The 16,778-nt window shown below is 34.6% G+C and overlaps 1 protein-coding gene across 1 annotated transcript; it reads left to right on the top strand.

Moving 5' to 3' along the window:
• The first annotated feature begins 2,348 nt into the window (after positions 1-2,348).
• Positions 2,349-12,836, top strand: LOC121242715 (putative phospholipid-transporting ATPase 9). Its single transcript, XM_041140651.1, has 12 exons — positions 2,349-2,548; positions 2,694-3,299; positions 3,881-5,232; positions 5,440-5,550; positions 5,958-6,234; positions 6,507-6,595; positions 6,698-6,806; positions 8,278-8,487; positions 10,298-10,423; positions 10,545-10,643; positions 11,586-11,777; positions 11,926-12,836. Exons 2-12 carry the CDS (start codon positions 2,907-2,909, stop codon positions 12,553-12,555), a joined length of 3,588 nt encoding a protein of 1,195 aa, XP_040996585.1. The 5' UTR covers positions 2,349-2,548; positions 2,694-2,906; the 3' UTR covers positions 12,556-12,836.
• Positions 12,837-16,778: the final 3,942 nt, after the last annotated feature.

Genomic DNA, 16,778 nt, shown 5'->3' with positions numbered 1-16,778 from the left:
TCAAATCTATAATCTTGTTTTAGAGCCCAAAATCTCAAACTGAAACTCCAAAAAAGTCAAACCGATCGAGTTCCGGCATGCAACCAAACTTTGACCATCTTGAGCCTAATAATTTGTTATTAGTCTTATAACTATGATTATGTTTGCCAATTTATACACTTCATCCAACTTTGTATTTCTTTAACTTTTTACAATTCAACTGCACACATTCGTTGACAAAAAGGGTAAGCTCGAACTGTTTCACTTGTATTCTTCTCTTCAATTCACATGATTAAACATTAATGCATATAATTTCTCGTACTTTTTTTTAAAATGAATATACGAAATTTACACATTTAAAAATTATACAAATCATTTTCTTCTGTAACCTACATAAAAAAATCGAGTGATGCTAGGCTACTATCCCAACAGTGACCGCCGGACGTGCCGCCTACGCAAAATTCATCTTTTTTATTTTTTTCATTTTTTCTTTTCACATTTTTTAACATTTTTAAAAAATAAAAAAAATATCAATACACTAATAGTCACTTTTTAAAATCAAAATAATTTAAATACATGAGAAGTCAAAATGAAGAGGTAAAATGAGTAGGCATACTAGCATTATTATAAAAAAAATCACTTTTTAATAATAGATCAAACTATTTTTTAAAAAGTTTGCGAGACTAGTACACGTTAAAATTGGAATTAACATTATTATTATTATTACATATATATATATATATATATAATATTTGGCATTAAGTCTGGATAATTAAAATGCAAAAAATTTATATCCATCTCTAGGCATCAGTTGGAATATTGCAATGATGGAGTCTTGAAAATGAATGATTCCAGTTGGACATTTTTAGTAGATAGAGGATGCAGGTTGCAAGATTCATGTCAATGAACTTTTATGGAAATAAAGGACTTATTATCCTTTCTATACTTTCTTTTTATCTTTTCCCTTTTTTGACAATTTATTTGGTAAATATATTAATATATATAATAGAGAGTTTGGTAGGCAAGATAAGGGGTAGTACTGGATTATTTTAATGTAATTAACAGTCAAAATATGCCCAATTTTGTAATCATCAAATAAATATTCTGAGAACTTTTATACAAACAAAATAAAATAGTTGTAATTATCTTTTTTTTTAATTATCTTCAAATAGTAAAAGAAATATATAAAAAATAATATATATATATTAATTTAAAAAACATTTGAGCATGTGAAAGTGGGTAGGTACGTGTTGTTTGACCGATCCCCAATTCACCCTCCGCCACTTTAGCTAATGATTACCTACTGAAAGCCATCAGGTGTGGATATAAAAGTCCTTATTTTAATTTATCTAATTTAATTATTATAATTTTTTAAAATTTTAAGATAAAATATAATAAATAATTTAATTTTTTCAAATTTTAAAATAATAATATTAAAAAAATAATATTTTTATAATATTTTATTTAATTTTCAACTTTTATCTCAATTTATCTCATCTCAACTCAACTTACTATCTAAACCTCATTGAGTTCCAGCCTCATTTATTTTTACAAATGAGATGAAATGATAGTTGAAAATTAAATAAAATGTTGTTAGAATATATTTTTTTAATATTATTTTTATTTTGAGATTTGAAAAAATTAAATTATTTATTTTATTTTGTATGAAAATTTCAAAAAATTATAATGATTAAATAAGATGCTGAGATGAGTTGAGAAGTTTTGAAAAAACAAACGAGACCGTAGAATATTTAGAAAAAACAAATCATATTTAATTTTCTTAAGTCCGTACAATTTTTAAAATTTTTTTTAATATTAATATAATGGAATACGAAAGGTTAAAAGATAAATTAAAGACTGTTTAAAAGCTAAAATTTTAAATAATTTAATTACTCGAACTAATTATAAAGTACTGGGATTCTAATTCCGCACTCATTTTTTTTATTTAAAATCTCTCTCTCTCTCTCTGATTCATTGTCACGTAAAAGCACAGGTAACTGTCTTTCAACTACTACTTCCATTGTGCTGAGGAAAAAAAAAAAACTACTATTTCCATGTCTGTTTTGGTTCCACGTCCCTGAATATGTCATTCATTTATTCCTTATTACAGCTTTTCATTGACCTTCTAGAAGACTTGAACAGCACTCTAGTGCATGCTTTATATATATATATATATATATACACTCTTATTTGTTAAATTTAATTTAGCAGCTGGCATATGTGAATTTACTCCTGTAGTCCTTTTATATTAGTGCATACTGAGTTAGTTTTGATTGTCTTTCTTTTCGTTTTTTTATTTTCTTTACGTAGTAGCTGAGTTTTATAGTCAAAGGTTCAAATACAGAAGCCCATATGATGATATACACGTTTAAAATCTGTTGCTTCTAGCTACAAGTCAAAGCCGGAGGGCCGTCAACAGCTTGCAAGTTGCAACCCATAAACATATAACAAAATAAGAGAATTACAGATTTCCCAGTCTTTGACCCGTTGCATTGAATCTCCAGATATAAACTGGGATTCATGCTGGATTTTTATCAGAAGCTTGAAATTCAAGGATCTTTGATTCTGGGTATGTCACATCCAAGACAGATACATTTTCGCTCCATCATTTTTTTTTTTTTTTTTTGTTACGAAATTTAGTTATATGTTTTTTTCTTGGTTCATCCTCGTCTTTTTGGATTTGGTAGCTGAAATTTCTCCGTTTCTTTCTACAGTTTGTCTTTTGTCTAAGTTTCTGGGTGCTGAACTCTAAAAGCGGGTACCTTTTTGGATTTGTTCTTGCAAAGCTGGTCTTTAATCTTCAGGAATCTGACTCTACAATCGATCAAGTCTCAGCAATTATATTTTTGTTGGTGTGGCAAAGTTGTTCTCTTTAGTGGGTCTGTATGATTTTGGAGAATTTGAGTTAGAGGTGTAAGTTGCAGAAAATGGCTGGTGGGAGAAGAAGGAAGCATCATTTTGGCAGAATCCATGACTCCTCACGTGGGAAGGCTTCAGAAAGAGGGGAACACTCACTGATTGGTAGTCCTGGCTTCTCAAGGATAGTATATAGCAACCACCCTGAATGCATTGAGGCCAGTGCCATCAATTATGGCAGCAATTATGTCAGTACTACCAAATATACGCTTGCCACGTTCTTCCCCAAATCATTGTTTGAGCAATTCAGGCGAGTTGCAAATCTGTATTTTCTCATCTGTGCAATACTGTCTTTCACACCACTGTCTCCATATACGGCTCTTAGTAGTGTTCTTCCTCTTGTTGTGGTGATTGGAGTTACAATGGGAAAAGAGGTGCTTGAAGATTGGAGGCGAAAAAAGCAGGTAAATTTTTTTTTTTGATAAGTAAAGCAGGTAAATTTAGAACATCAATGCTATCTTGGACGCAACTTTCTGTTCTTTACTGCTCCCCTCCCCCCTCTTATATTTCAAAATCCAACAAAATGAATTCATTATATTCAGAACATGGTGAATATGGGATGTTTTGATATTTTTGGTCCTGCAATTTTGGTAATGCCTTTAGAAATAAGCTGTTTAAGAGGTGTTACTTTGGCCGTTATCGAGTACGATTTTGAAAGAACATTTATAAAAATTGTTAAGTCAAGCCTTTTCTTTCATGGAAATTCATTGCCTCTTAACTTGTTATTTGATAATTTAGCTCATACAAAATGGAATTTGGAGACGGTTTCTATTCTTGCTGTCTGTACTTGCTGCAGATCTGATGCCAAAATGTTATAATTTTCTTTTTTGCAATTAATTGTAAAGTATACATTCTGTCTTCACATCAAGGTTTGGAGATGGTCCTAGAAATCCCATCCATTCTCCTCCCTTTTTTAGAATCTTCAGTAACATGATTTTGTTATGATATTTGTGGTCCATAATCTAGTCTACAAAATTTAAATCAGGATATTGAGATGAACAACAGAAAGGTTCAAGTGCATCATGGCGATGGCATATTTGATAACGCTAAGTGGATGGATTTGAAAGTTGGAGATATAGTGAAGGTGCAAAAGGATGAATTTTTTCCTGCTGATCTCATCTTGCTTTCTTCAAGTTATGAGGAAGCAATTTGCTATGTTGAGACCATGAACCTCGATGGAGAAACCAATTTGAAACTGAAACAAGCCTTAGATGCAACTTCAAACTTTCATGAAGACTTGAGCTTCCAAAATTTCAAGGCTATAATAAAATGCGAAGACCCAAATGCAAATTTGTACTCTTTTGTAGGTGGTTTGCAGCTTGAGGAAGAACAGTATCCTCTTACACCTCAGCAGCTTCTGCTTAGGGACTCAAAACTTCGAAACACAGATTTTATTTATGGGGTGGTTATCTTTACAGGTCACGATACAAAGGTTATGCAAAATTCAACAGCTCCTCCTTCCAAGAGAAGCAAAATTGAGAAAAGGATGGATAAGATTGTCTACTTCTTGTTTTTTGTCCTAGTGGTGATGTCCTTTATTGGGTCGATTTTCTTTGGGATTTCAACTAGAGAGGACCTCGAAAATGGAAGGATGACAAGATGGTACCTTAGACCAGATGACACTACAATATACTATGACCCAAAGAGAGCACCAGTTGCAGCAATTTTGCACTTTTTGACTGCCCTTATGTTATATAGTTATTTGATTCCTATCTCCTTATATGTTTCAATAGAAATAGTCAAAGTTCTTCAAACTGTCTTTATCAATCAAGATCTGCACATGTACTATGAGGAAGCCGACAAGCCAGCACATGCACGTACCTCAAATTTGAATGAAGAACTTGGCCAAGTTGACACTATATTTTCTGATAAGACTGGAACTCTGACATGCAACTCAATGGAATTCATCAAGTGTTCTGTGGCTGGGACTGCTTATGGGCGTGGAGTTACAGAAGTTGAGAGAGCTCTGTCTGGTAGTAAAGGGTTACCTTTAGCTCAAGAGGTGACAGATGAAGAGGGCCGGGTTGAGGATTCCAGTGAAGAAAGGACATCCATTAAAGGGTATAACTTTGTTGATGAAAGAGTCACAAATGGCAATTGGGTCAATGAACCTCGTGCAGATGTAATTCAGAAATTTTTAAGGCTACTCGCCATCTGCCATACTGCCATACCTGATGTTGATGAAGAAACAGGAAGAATTTCTTATGAGGCCGAATCACCAGATGAGGCTGCTTTTGTGATCGCAGCAAGAGAACTGGGGTTTGAATTTTATGAGAGGACTCAAACAAGCATCTCACTTCATGAATTTGATCCCATCTCTGGCACGAAAGTTGAAAGGTCAGTCTCTTTCACCTTGACGTCATCTGGTGTTCGCATTGTATGCTAGTCTTAAATCACTTTGTCCTAAGTTTCTAGGGCACAGATTTTGGTTCACCCATTCAGTTTCTGCTATTAGCAGGGTGATATGCCTCATCTTTTCTGCTCAAGTTAGTAATGCAATTTTTGAGAGATATATGGCTTAAAGAGCATATTTCATTTTCACAGATCTTATGAACTTTTGAATATCCTGGAGTTTAGCAGCTCAAGAAAGCGAATGTCTGTGATTGTAAGAAACAAGGATGGAAAGCTACTACTACTTTGTAAAGGTGCTGACAGGTTTGTAAAAATAAACACCACTTGAACAGTCTTTAAATAATTTAGATTACATTATTGATCTAACAAACACTGTTATAAAGAGCGATCAATCCTGCTAGCTTGCAAGAGGTATCTCAATGCTGTGATTCTTGCATGTAAGTTGTGCCTTTGTAACTTGCAGAATAGGCTCTCTCTTTTTAACAGTGGCATAGATGCTAAACTACAACACCCCCACCCAACCCCACCCCGCCAAAAAAAAAAAAAAAAAAAAAAAAAAAAAAGGACAGACTAGCGGAAACCTCTCTTCATCCCTTCACTCAAACAGGGAAGCAGTTAATGGAAACAGTGTGAAGTTAATTTCATTTTAGTTGGTGCTTCTTTCCAAAAACTTCAATATATTGTAATACTTTAATTTACTTCCTGAGCAGTGTCATTTTTGAAAGACTTGCAAAGAATGGAAGTGAATTTGAAGAGAAGACTAAAGAGCACATTAATGAGTATGCTGATGCTGGTTTGAGGACACTGGTACTTGCATACCGTGAACTGGATGAAGAAGAATACAAGGAGTTCAACAGGGAACTTACTGAGGCCAAGAACTCAGTGAGTGCAGATCGTGAGGAAATGATCGAGGAAGTGGGAGAAAAGATTGAGAGGGATTTGATTCTTCTCGGTGCTACTGCTGTTGAAGACAAACTTCAAAATGGGGTATGTTTAAAACATTAAAGCAATGAAGAGACTTGAAACCAGTGGAATTAAATCATCCCTACATAGTGCTAAGAAGTCAAGATATTCACTTAGTTAAAACTCCTAAGCTCATTTTTCAAATCCTAAAAATTACTAAATATGTGCTTTGAAATAAAATATTTTCATGAACTCATTACAATTGCTATTTTCAATGAAACAAGTTAATTCAGTTTCGAAATATGTTCAGGTGTTCATGCATTGACATTGAACTTTTCTTTCTTTGTTCTGGATAGGTTCCTGAATGCATTGACAAGCTTGCACAGGCTGGAATCAAGATATGGGTTTTGACTGGAGATAAAATGGAGACTGCAATCAATATTGGGTATGATTGGTTAATGACTTTGAGTTTCAGTAGATGCTGACTCCAATAAGCAAACATTTTATGAATTTATGTTAATTTTTTTTTTGTTCTTTTATTTTGCAGCTTTGCCTGTAGTTTGCTTAGACAAGGAATGAGGCAAATTGTAATCAGCTCAGAGACACCAGAAATCAAAGCACTGGAGAAAGCTGGGGACAGCTCTGCTGTTGCTACGGTAAACCCCGTCTATATTCTACTGTCTTTTTCTTTCTCTCTTTTTTGAGTAATCACTTCACCCTTGAAACTACCTCCTTTTTGAATAAGATTTCCTTTCTAAAAAAAACTACCTCCTGTTTTACAATATGGACCTGAACTGTAAAAACTTGCAATGTGTACCCTAAGCTACCAAAAGGTTGTAATGTGCATCCTTTATCTTAACAGCCAGATTTTAAATGAGGTTGTATGTTACAACTTCATGGTAACTTCGCGTTCATATTCCAACTTTTAGTTTGAAGTGCACATTGTGAAAAGGGTGGTAATTTCAGATTGCAAGTGTACTTTACCTTTTTTTATAATTAAGTTTTTTATGTTAATAAATAATTAACTAAAAAGGGATAGCCTACGACAATAATGAATGTCTAAGAATGTAGTAGTTATGGAATGATAGTTAAAGCTGCATTATTTAGTGCTTGCCATTATTAACTCCAAGAATGGGCACAAACTACAGATTAGTTGCACGGAGCATCTATCATAAACTCTGTGCTTCTAGGTGGAATGAACTTGTTTCCCAGGAAACCTTCTTCATAAATGGCGTATCTTTAATCATTCTCAGAAAACCTATTTCTTTTGAGCATATTATATAATCTAAAAATGCAGAAATACATATGCAAAGTGTTCTGATATCTGAGAAGTAGGTCCAATGAATTCATGATCTTTCAGTGGAATTTCTTGTATCAATTTACTTTGAGAAATGTTTGGTTCACAGATAGATCTCACAAAAATAAAGTTCACAAACTGATGTGACTTGTTGTGGTCCATCAGATTGCAAAGCTCTAAAGTAGATCTAACATATCACATCTAGCCAGATTAGTTTGTGAGCTTTACTTTTGTGAGACCTCTTTGTAAATCTAGCGCTTTTCATTTCTTTTGATAACTGATAAAAAGGAAAAACAAAATGAAGTATGGGAATCTTATGGAAAATTGATTTGGAGCAGTCATTGTAAGATGCTGAATTTTATTTTCTTATCAATTCTAAAAAAGATCAGATAGCGATACTTCTCTAGCACTGAAAACAAAAGAGTCTATTATATCATTCTTGATACTCAATATCCATGCTCATATGCCAAATTACTAGATTTGGTTCTTAGGTTTTTTAAACTTCCAGCAAATTTCAACACTACGGTCTGTTCAAGCATGTCTAATCCCCGCAACCAAGGAACTAAAAGCTCCTATTCCTAAAAGCTCCTATGAAACCGGGATACTTATACTGGTGCTTGCCTGAAATCGATACAGAATGTTCAGAAACAGTAGCTGAAAACAGTGTCTGAAACACCATCTTTGTACATCCAAAATCAGTTCTCAACTGAATTCTTGCTTCATAGTTAACAAACCTTGCATATAAATATAGGAAGTTGTAATCTATTTGCATATTTAAAATCCCTGTATGACTAGTACTTTTGAATTGATTGGATCTTGCTGATTCTTAGGAATTTAAGGCAAAAGTTCTACACCAGATTAGTGGGGGACTGGAACTGCTTGCCACGTCAAGTGAAAACTCAGAAGCATTGGCTTTGATCATTGATGGGAAGTCACTCACCTGTGCTTTAGATGATGATGTCAAGGACATGTTTTTAGAGCTTGCCCTTGGCTGTGCATCGGTTATCTGCTGTCGTTCTTCTCCCAAACAAAAAGCACTTGTAAGTCTTCATTCTTTTTATTGTTTTTAGTATTTTCATACCAGATGTGTGCAGTGGTGGAACCAAAATTTTGGGTAAGGGGGCAAGATTATAAGATGAGTTAAAATAATTTGATGAAAAATATTAAAGAATATAAACAATGAAATAAATAAACAATTTAACAAAGTTTAATTATCATTTAAAACATCTAAATGCAACTTTAGTATGTTTTCTTACCCATAGCGTTAACATATTTGCTAAATCTATCTTGACAAGAGCTCATACAGGATTTGATTAAGGCTCATTATAGTCATTAATCTCCATAATCTTGGGCAATTACAATTATGTATTTCAAATAAAATATATATGAAAGAAATTATACATTTATCAACAAACTATTGAAAGCAACAATCTAGGTAGAAAAGTATACATGAATAATTTTTTACAGTGGTAAATTGGAAAATAAATCAGTAGAAAAATCTGATTACATATATCGAAACCTTCTGGAAAGAAGAAAACTATTTGTAGAAAGGCAAAGCTTGTGACTTTCAGAACAGACTCTATTTTCAAGGGGAGGGTGTGCTTGTTGCCAGGTGAGAAGGGGAAAAGGGTTTTCTCTTAAGTGAAAGAAGGGGCTGAGAGCATGTGTTAGACATGGAAGGAAGGACGAAAAATGTGATGGGGAGAGAGATAGATGTGTCACAGTGTAAGGGTGATTCAACATGTATCAAAGTGTGGGGTACTTCCTTTCAGATGAAAATGGTTGATGTTTGTGCATTAGGTAACATGTGTTTTATAATATTTTTATTTAGTAGCGTGAATTTATTACAACTTATAAGTCAGTGATGCTTGCAAGGGAAAAACTTTGGTAAGGTGTTTTTTCATCAGTTGTAAAGGGATGGGCTGTTTTATTTCTTCCCCGGATGGGCAAGGGCTGCAACCATTAACCCAAGCAATCTAAATGTAGAAAAAGAAAAAAATTTAGAAAATCCATTTATCCCAACCATATCTTGTTCATTTTCTAATTCTAAAAATAATGAAAGTAAAAATATTGTTAAAAATTAAATGAAAAAGTCTATCCCTTTTCTTAAGTGGGTTGGGGGGTCATTTACCCCTTTCTTGTCTCTCCACTATTGGTTTTATGTTTGTGCACCCATCACGTACTCTCTTTATATATACATTTCTTTCTACACAAGCCCAGATATGTGTGTGTGTGTGTGTGTGTATCATGTTTTATATGGGTTAATTCCTCCCTCTCCCGCAATAAACTACCACCCTATTGTCATACTGAACTTTGATTCAATACAATTCAGAAACACGTGACTAGAGTGTGCCACGTGTGAGAGTAGTAGTACATGCATTTGATTTCTACTGAGTAAAAGTTTAGGTTGGGGGGGGGGGGGGGGGGTTCCAAGTGACAATAAATGATAGGTTGTGGGTCAAATTGTATCAAGTCAAAGTTGGGGTGTGAGTGACAATGGGGTGGCATATACTTGACTTCTGCTATGGTTTATGCAAGAAAGTGTAACCAAAATATTAGTCCACCCAAATGAGTTAAGAATCACGGCTCATAAACATTTACCATGATATCCCACAGGCTAATTAATAGTCTGCCCATCATTTTTAGTGTTTTGGTTTTCCTCATTCATCTGACAAAAGAGGAGTCAATGATGAAAAAACTTTTGTACAACTCTTCTTATAAGGACCTTGTTTCTTATTCTAGATCTACAGATCTATATATGCAATAGCAGAAAAATATTCCTGTAGTTTCAGGTTTCTAGCATTGTTCAGTGAAATTTAGTCTGACAATTGGTGCTACTTGGTAATGCAGGTTACTAGACTGGTCAAAATTAGAACAGGCAGCACGACTCTGGCAATTGGTGATGGAGCAAATGATGTTGGAATGCTTCAAGAAGCAGATATTGGAATTGGTATCAGTGGCGTTGAGGGAATGCAGGTAAATGCAGAATAACTTGCCCAAAGGTTTCTGTTTGTATTTTGTTAGGTTCATCTGGAAATTAATTTCACTTCAATGCATTTTCAGTTGCTCTCTTTTACTAATACTTGCAAAATTTCAGGCCGTCATGTCAAGTGACATTGCAATTGCTCAGTTCCGATATTTGGAGCGCTTGCTTCTTGTGCATGGACATTGGTGTTACAGAAGAATCTCATCAATGGTATTATCTTGGAAATGGCAGATGATATGCTTTTAAATTTTAGCTCTATGTTATTAATCTCCAATACAATTCAAAACTTTTTCAAATGGGAGTGAGCCCAGATCTGTAATCTTGGCACCACCATGAACTTCGCACTTGGTTTTAAATGAAACAGAGACATAGAATTGAAAAGCTTGAAGATTTCATTTTCAAGGGAATTTTTTGGGGTCCAGCTCTCCTCCCATTCAAATGTTTCTCTCAAATTGAAAGAAATCCATAGGTAAATATGTTGCCATGTCGTTCACGGAAGCACTCATTTAACCAGAGAACTTCATTGCATTTTATTGTATTAGAAGGTTTGGGACTAAGAAGGAAGATGAGATTTCCGGTGTTAGAGAAGGATTGAAGAAAAAAAAATCGAACTTATTTTTCCACCAACAGTCTCCTGGTTCTAATCTTTCTCTTCATTCTCTTTTTCTACTTTAGAACCCCTGAAAATACTCACTGAGACCCCCTCTCTACAACCCTTAGCTCCAATTTTCTTGCCTTCAATTTTTTTCCTTTCTTCCTTGTCTGCAAATTCCTCTAAGAAAACCAGACGTCACCTCTCTTAAAAAACTCCCACTTTCTTCCATTTTCTTCTATTCTCTGTTATCCTTCTAAAATTCCACCTCAAAATCCCCTCCCTGGAACCTTCAACTCTGCCATCTCTCTACTTTCCAATCTCTCTTTTGGTCTCTGATGGTTTTCGTATTTCATCTTTCTTCTCTGCTCCCATTGGTATTTAACAGGAGACAGACACTAAGAATGGGTGGAGCTGTTGTGTAATGGGTCTGCAATTGACTTCTCTGTCTCTCCAGATGATCGATGTGGCAGCATATTACCTTTATTTTATGCCCTGTAACACTAACATTAACTCAAACAAATTGATGGCTAATTGGCAATTGTTTCTCTGTTTGGCAGATATGCTATTTCTTTTACAAGAACATTGCTTTTGGCTTCACTCTCTTCTTTTTTGAGGCATATGCATCATTCTCGGGCCAAACTGTATACAATGACTGGTATCTGTCACTATATAATGTCTTCTTCACATCACTTCCTGTGATAGCCTTGGGAGTGTTTGACCAGGATGTCTCCTCACGGCTTTGTCTCAAGGTAAATCCAATGTAGAGGTGCTTTTCTTATGTCATTTTGAATTGATACAAATGTATAGACACATAATGGAAGATTTGAAATTTCTTCAAAAATTAGAATCCTAGTAGTAAAGGGCATTGGGATGATATCTCCTTTCTAATCCTTGCAGTTCCCTCTGTTGTACCAAGAAGGTGTACAAAACGTCCTATTTAGCTGGTCTCGAATCCTTGGCTGGGCATTTAATGGGGTGCTGAGTGCTACTTTGATCTTCTTCTTTTGTATCCGCGCAATGGAGCATCAAGCCTTCCGTAAAGGTGGTGAAGTTGTTGGATTGGAAATCCTTGGAACGACTATGTACACATGCGTCGTGTGGGTGGTGAACTGTCAGATGGCACTATCCATCAGCTATTTCACATATATACAACATATCTTAATTTGGGGTGGCTCTATATTCTGGTATTTATTCCTTTTGGCGTATGGAGCAATGGACCCCAACATATCAACAACTGCCTACAAGGTCTTTATTGAAGCCTGTGCACCAGCCCCCCTTTACTGGCTCCTCACACTGTTTGTGCTACTCTCTTCTCTCGTCCCATATATCACTTATGCTGCCATCCAACTGCGGTTTTTCCCCATGTATCATCAGATGATACAGTGGATAAGAACAGATGGGCAATCAGATGACCCTGAATACTGTCATATGGTGCGGCAGAGATCGTTAAGGACAACAACGGTAGGGTATACAGCCCGTATCGAGGCAACATCCAAACGCTTTCAAGAGAAGCCTGAGGGCCATTGATGAGGTATTTTTGTGAAGGTTCTTAGCAAAGATAGGTGTAGACTTGTTGCGAAGACGGATTTCTTTTCAATGTATATAACTAAACGTGAGATGGGTCTTTAAGTTGCATTACTTGACAGGAAACGAGTCATAGGTGATATTTAAGTGAAGTCATGCACACATGTCCACAAGTTTTTTGGTTAGGACAATTTTCTATTTCTTTAAGCTCAGAAACTTAAATTTACGATGTTTTGGGAGCTTTCAGACTATATGTAATCTTATGTCATTCCTGTATCATGCAATAGATGGATCACAATACAGAAAACTAAGGCCTTGTTTGGTTATAAGACTCAGCTGAGATCAATTCAGTTCAGTCTAATTTTAAGCTGAGTCTAACATCTAAACACCAAAATCTCAAATTACTAAATTCATCTCAATTTAAAACCTCCTTACACGTAGGATTTACAACTTTTTTCAACTCAACATAGTTTTATACGTGGGACTCACAACTTTTTTCAATTTCTTATAAATAGTATTAAATTCATCTTAACATTCAAACACATCTAAACTCATTTTAGATGGATTCCACATAACTGACTCCATATACTCAATTCATTACTATTCATAAAGAACTCAGCTCAGCTCAACATCTAAACGCAGCTTTAAGTAAGGAAAGACACTATTATTATTGATTCAAATAATAGTGCATTTGCCACTTTCCTTGATGAACTTTCACTACCAGATGTTTAATAGTGAAAGCTGAGGTAGGGATTTTACAAAAGCTGTTCATCTTGCCTTGTCATTTCTCTTTAGAAAAATGCTATCTTTTGCAAATGTCATTTTGCGTTGCACACACTAGGACCATATCTAGTATTATTCTTTTCAAAATCTAAACACTTTTTCTTAGGCACTGGAGAGTTCTTGGCTGAACCTTGGGCGTCTAGATTTCTTCATTCTTTGGTTTTGCAAGTGATCATGGACGGAAGAGGTTTAACAGGCTCAAGAAGTACCAGCAACAATATTCTTGATACCTGCTTCCCTGCAACTTTTTTGTGTCCAAGTGGTTTTTTTTTTTTTAAGAAAGTGTTGTGGTTTCTTGGAACCAGTAACATTGGGCCATGGACAGTACAAATCTGAAGGACGTTTCTAATCCCATCTCAAATCTTTGTCACTGATCAAGCCGTTGAATATTACTTTTGGAGCATGCCAAGTCTGTGGGAATGGTTCAGCATAATTGGTTAGGTGTAAAAAAGGATCAGCCATTTGGATGTTGATTTGTGTTAGTATTTTTTTAATAAGGAAATGATATTTGCAGTTATAGGATTGCAAGTCTCACACATTTCTTTTTTTAAAAATGGATAAATCTGGAACTCAAATGAAAGAAAATATTTTTTTAAAAATTTTTCTACTCTTCATCCTCACATATCACACTTATTTTTATTTTTTATTCTTTTTAAACTAAATGAGTTATTCTTTTCATCATCTATATACTACACATTTGATAAGAGAAAAAAAATTAAAAATTAAAAAATTATGTATGGTGTGTGGTGTGCAAAGAAGATGAGTAAAATTTTTTTTATTTTAATAGTAAACTCTATTCTTTTTAAAGAGAGTAGGCGGAGCTCATGTTATATTTTATAACATTCTTTTCAATATCCAATAACGGTGGAATTTGAAATTCATTTAGACGTTAAGATTGGGCATTAAGATGGATTTACTGTTGGTCATTGATGCTTGTTAAGTTGTTTCAGTTTTTTTTTTTTTTTTTTAATTATGTTTGATGATCCGAGAGTAGGGCTTGTTTGGATACATAAATCATTTCACCTCATCTCATCTCATCATTATAACTTTTTCAAATTTTCACACAAAATATAATAAACAATTCAACTTTTTCAAATTCCAAAACAATAATAATATTTTAATAATATTTTATTTAACTCATCTAAAATCATCTTATCTCATCTCACTATCCAAATCAAACGTACTTCTTTAGTCTACGGACTTTATTTTTTCTTTTTAGAATATGTACGTTTTAGGTCCTCTAGCTATTAAATACTTATAATAGCTAGAATATATACGGTCTTTTTTCCCTTTGAGGAAATTGAGAAGATCCCGATTGCAAAAATTTTTCAGTATACAAAAGGGAAAAAATGCAACATCTGAAAAAAGTAAATAAAAAAACCAAGATTTTCTCCATATCAAAGGGAAACACGGCACTTGGGTAACATGTCTCAGACTCAAACCTTGAATTTATTTTCATTGGAATCTGAAGCCAATGTGGTAGGGCCAATACTACCACCAGATGAAAAATGAGGATCATGCGTTGGAATTACATGGGCCTTGCCCATCCCCGTGCAATTAGAAGCTTAAGGGAAAATATCAGGTCTCTAAAACCTGATATCGTCTTCCTATCGGAGACAATTTTGAATGTTGTGAATACTATTACTATTGTGAATAGATTAGGTTTCAACTTGTATGTAAATATCCCTCCAGGCAGTAAATGGGGTGGACTTTTGTGTATGTGGAAAAATGGCATGGATGTAGAACCTGTTTATATGAATAGTAATGTAATGACTATGTTTGTGTACTCGAATCCTGTTCATTCCCCGTGGCTGTTAAATCTTGTTTATTGTCCTGCGAATTATAGTAAAAAATGGATTTTTGGAACAATCTTGAGAGAATTACTAATAGTTTTAATGGTCCTATCCTTAGTATTGGTGATTTTAATGATGTCCTTAACCAGTCTGAAAAATAAGGAGGTCGACCATTTGCTTGCTCTTCTAACTTAAATGGACTTAGAGCCTACATGAAAACAAATGGGATGGTTGATATTGGTTTTCATGGACCAAAATACACTTGGACCAACAACAGGCAAGGTTTTGGAAACATTAGAGAAAGGCTTGATAAAGGGATTGCTAATTCTTCTTGGCTTAACCTGTTTCCAATGCTACCCTTCAACACCTCTCCATTAGCTCTTCTGATCATTCTCCAATTATTTTGGACACCATAGGAAGCAATCATCATAGATATCCCTTCAAATTTGAAGAATTTTGGATAAGGGACCCAACCTGTCAGATGGTGATACAAAGAGCTTGAAATACCTCTCATGTTGGAACACCTGGTTTTATTTTATCCAAAAAACTGAAAGAGGTAAAAAAAGCTTTAAAAACTTGGAATAAAAATCACTTTGGAAACATCCAGAATTCCATAAAAATTTTGAAACAAACTCTTTCAAACATTCAAAGCAATGATCTTACCTCTCAAGACATGGAATTTGAAGCTGAAATCAAGGCACTCCTTGATGAATAGCTTAAAAGGGAGGAAATCCTTTGGAAACAAAAGTCAAGAGTTCAATGGTTGACAACGACTGTTTTCAACACAAAATTCTTTCACTTGTCCACAACAATCAAGAGGAGCAAATTCCATTGAGAGTTTAAAGCTGAATCATAATCACTGGACAACTGATCAAAATGTCATTCAAAACACCTTTCTGGATAATTTCAAATGCATATACACTTCTTCCAATCCCAATCCAAACATGGACTTAGAAGGTTTGTTCTCTGAAAAAAATCTCAAACATGGAAAATAACTTTCTTCGTGAAATTCCTACTGATGATGAAATCATTAGTGCCATTAAACAAATACCTTCAACGAAAGCTCCTGGCCCTGATGGTTTCACTGGCTTGTTTTACAAGCAGTATTGGGACATCATAAAAACTGACTTCATATTGCCCTCATTCCAAAAACAAATTGTCCGAACACTGTTCATCAATACAGACCAATCAGCCTCTCAAATGTTTGCTACAAAATTGTAGCAAAGATCCTTGCAAATAGGCTAAAGAAGATTCTTCCAAGAATTATCTCTCCTCATCAAACAACGTTTGTCCCGAGTAGAGTCATCCAAGAAAATACCATTCTTGCCCAAGAGATCTTTTATCATCTTAAAAGGAAAAAAGGGAGGGAGGGTATTATGGCAGTTAAGATAGACATGGAAAAGGCCTTTGATATGATGGAATGGAATTTCATTTTGAACATTATGATTGTCTTAGGCTTCAGCAGGATTTGGATTAACTGGATTAAAGAGTGCATTACCACTGTTTCATATTCAATAATTATCAATGGGAACCCCTGTGGATATTTCCATCCTTCCCGAGGACTTAGGCAAGGAGACCCTCTTTCTCCTTTTCTTTTCATCTTAGGTACAGAAGTTTTAACGAGACTCATTACTAGGGACGAAAATTTGG

This window comes from Juglans microcarpa x Juglans regia, chromosome 8D (assembly GCF_004785595.1).
Source record: "Juglans microcarpa x Juglans regia isolate MS1-56 chromosome 8D, Jm3101_v1.0, whole genome shotgun sequence".
NCBI classification, from domain to species: domain Eukaryota; kingdom Viridiplantae; phylum Streptophyta; class Magnoliopsida; order Fagales; family Juglandaceae; genus Juglans; species Juglans microcarpa x Juglans regia.
Note: the sequence above shows the minus strand (reverse complement) of the source record. Positions and strands in the feature narration are given on the sequence as shown.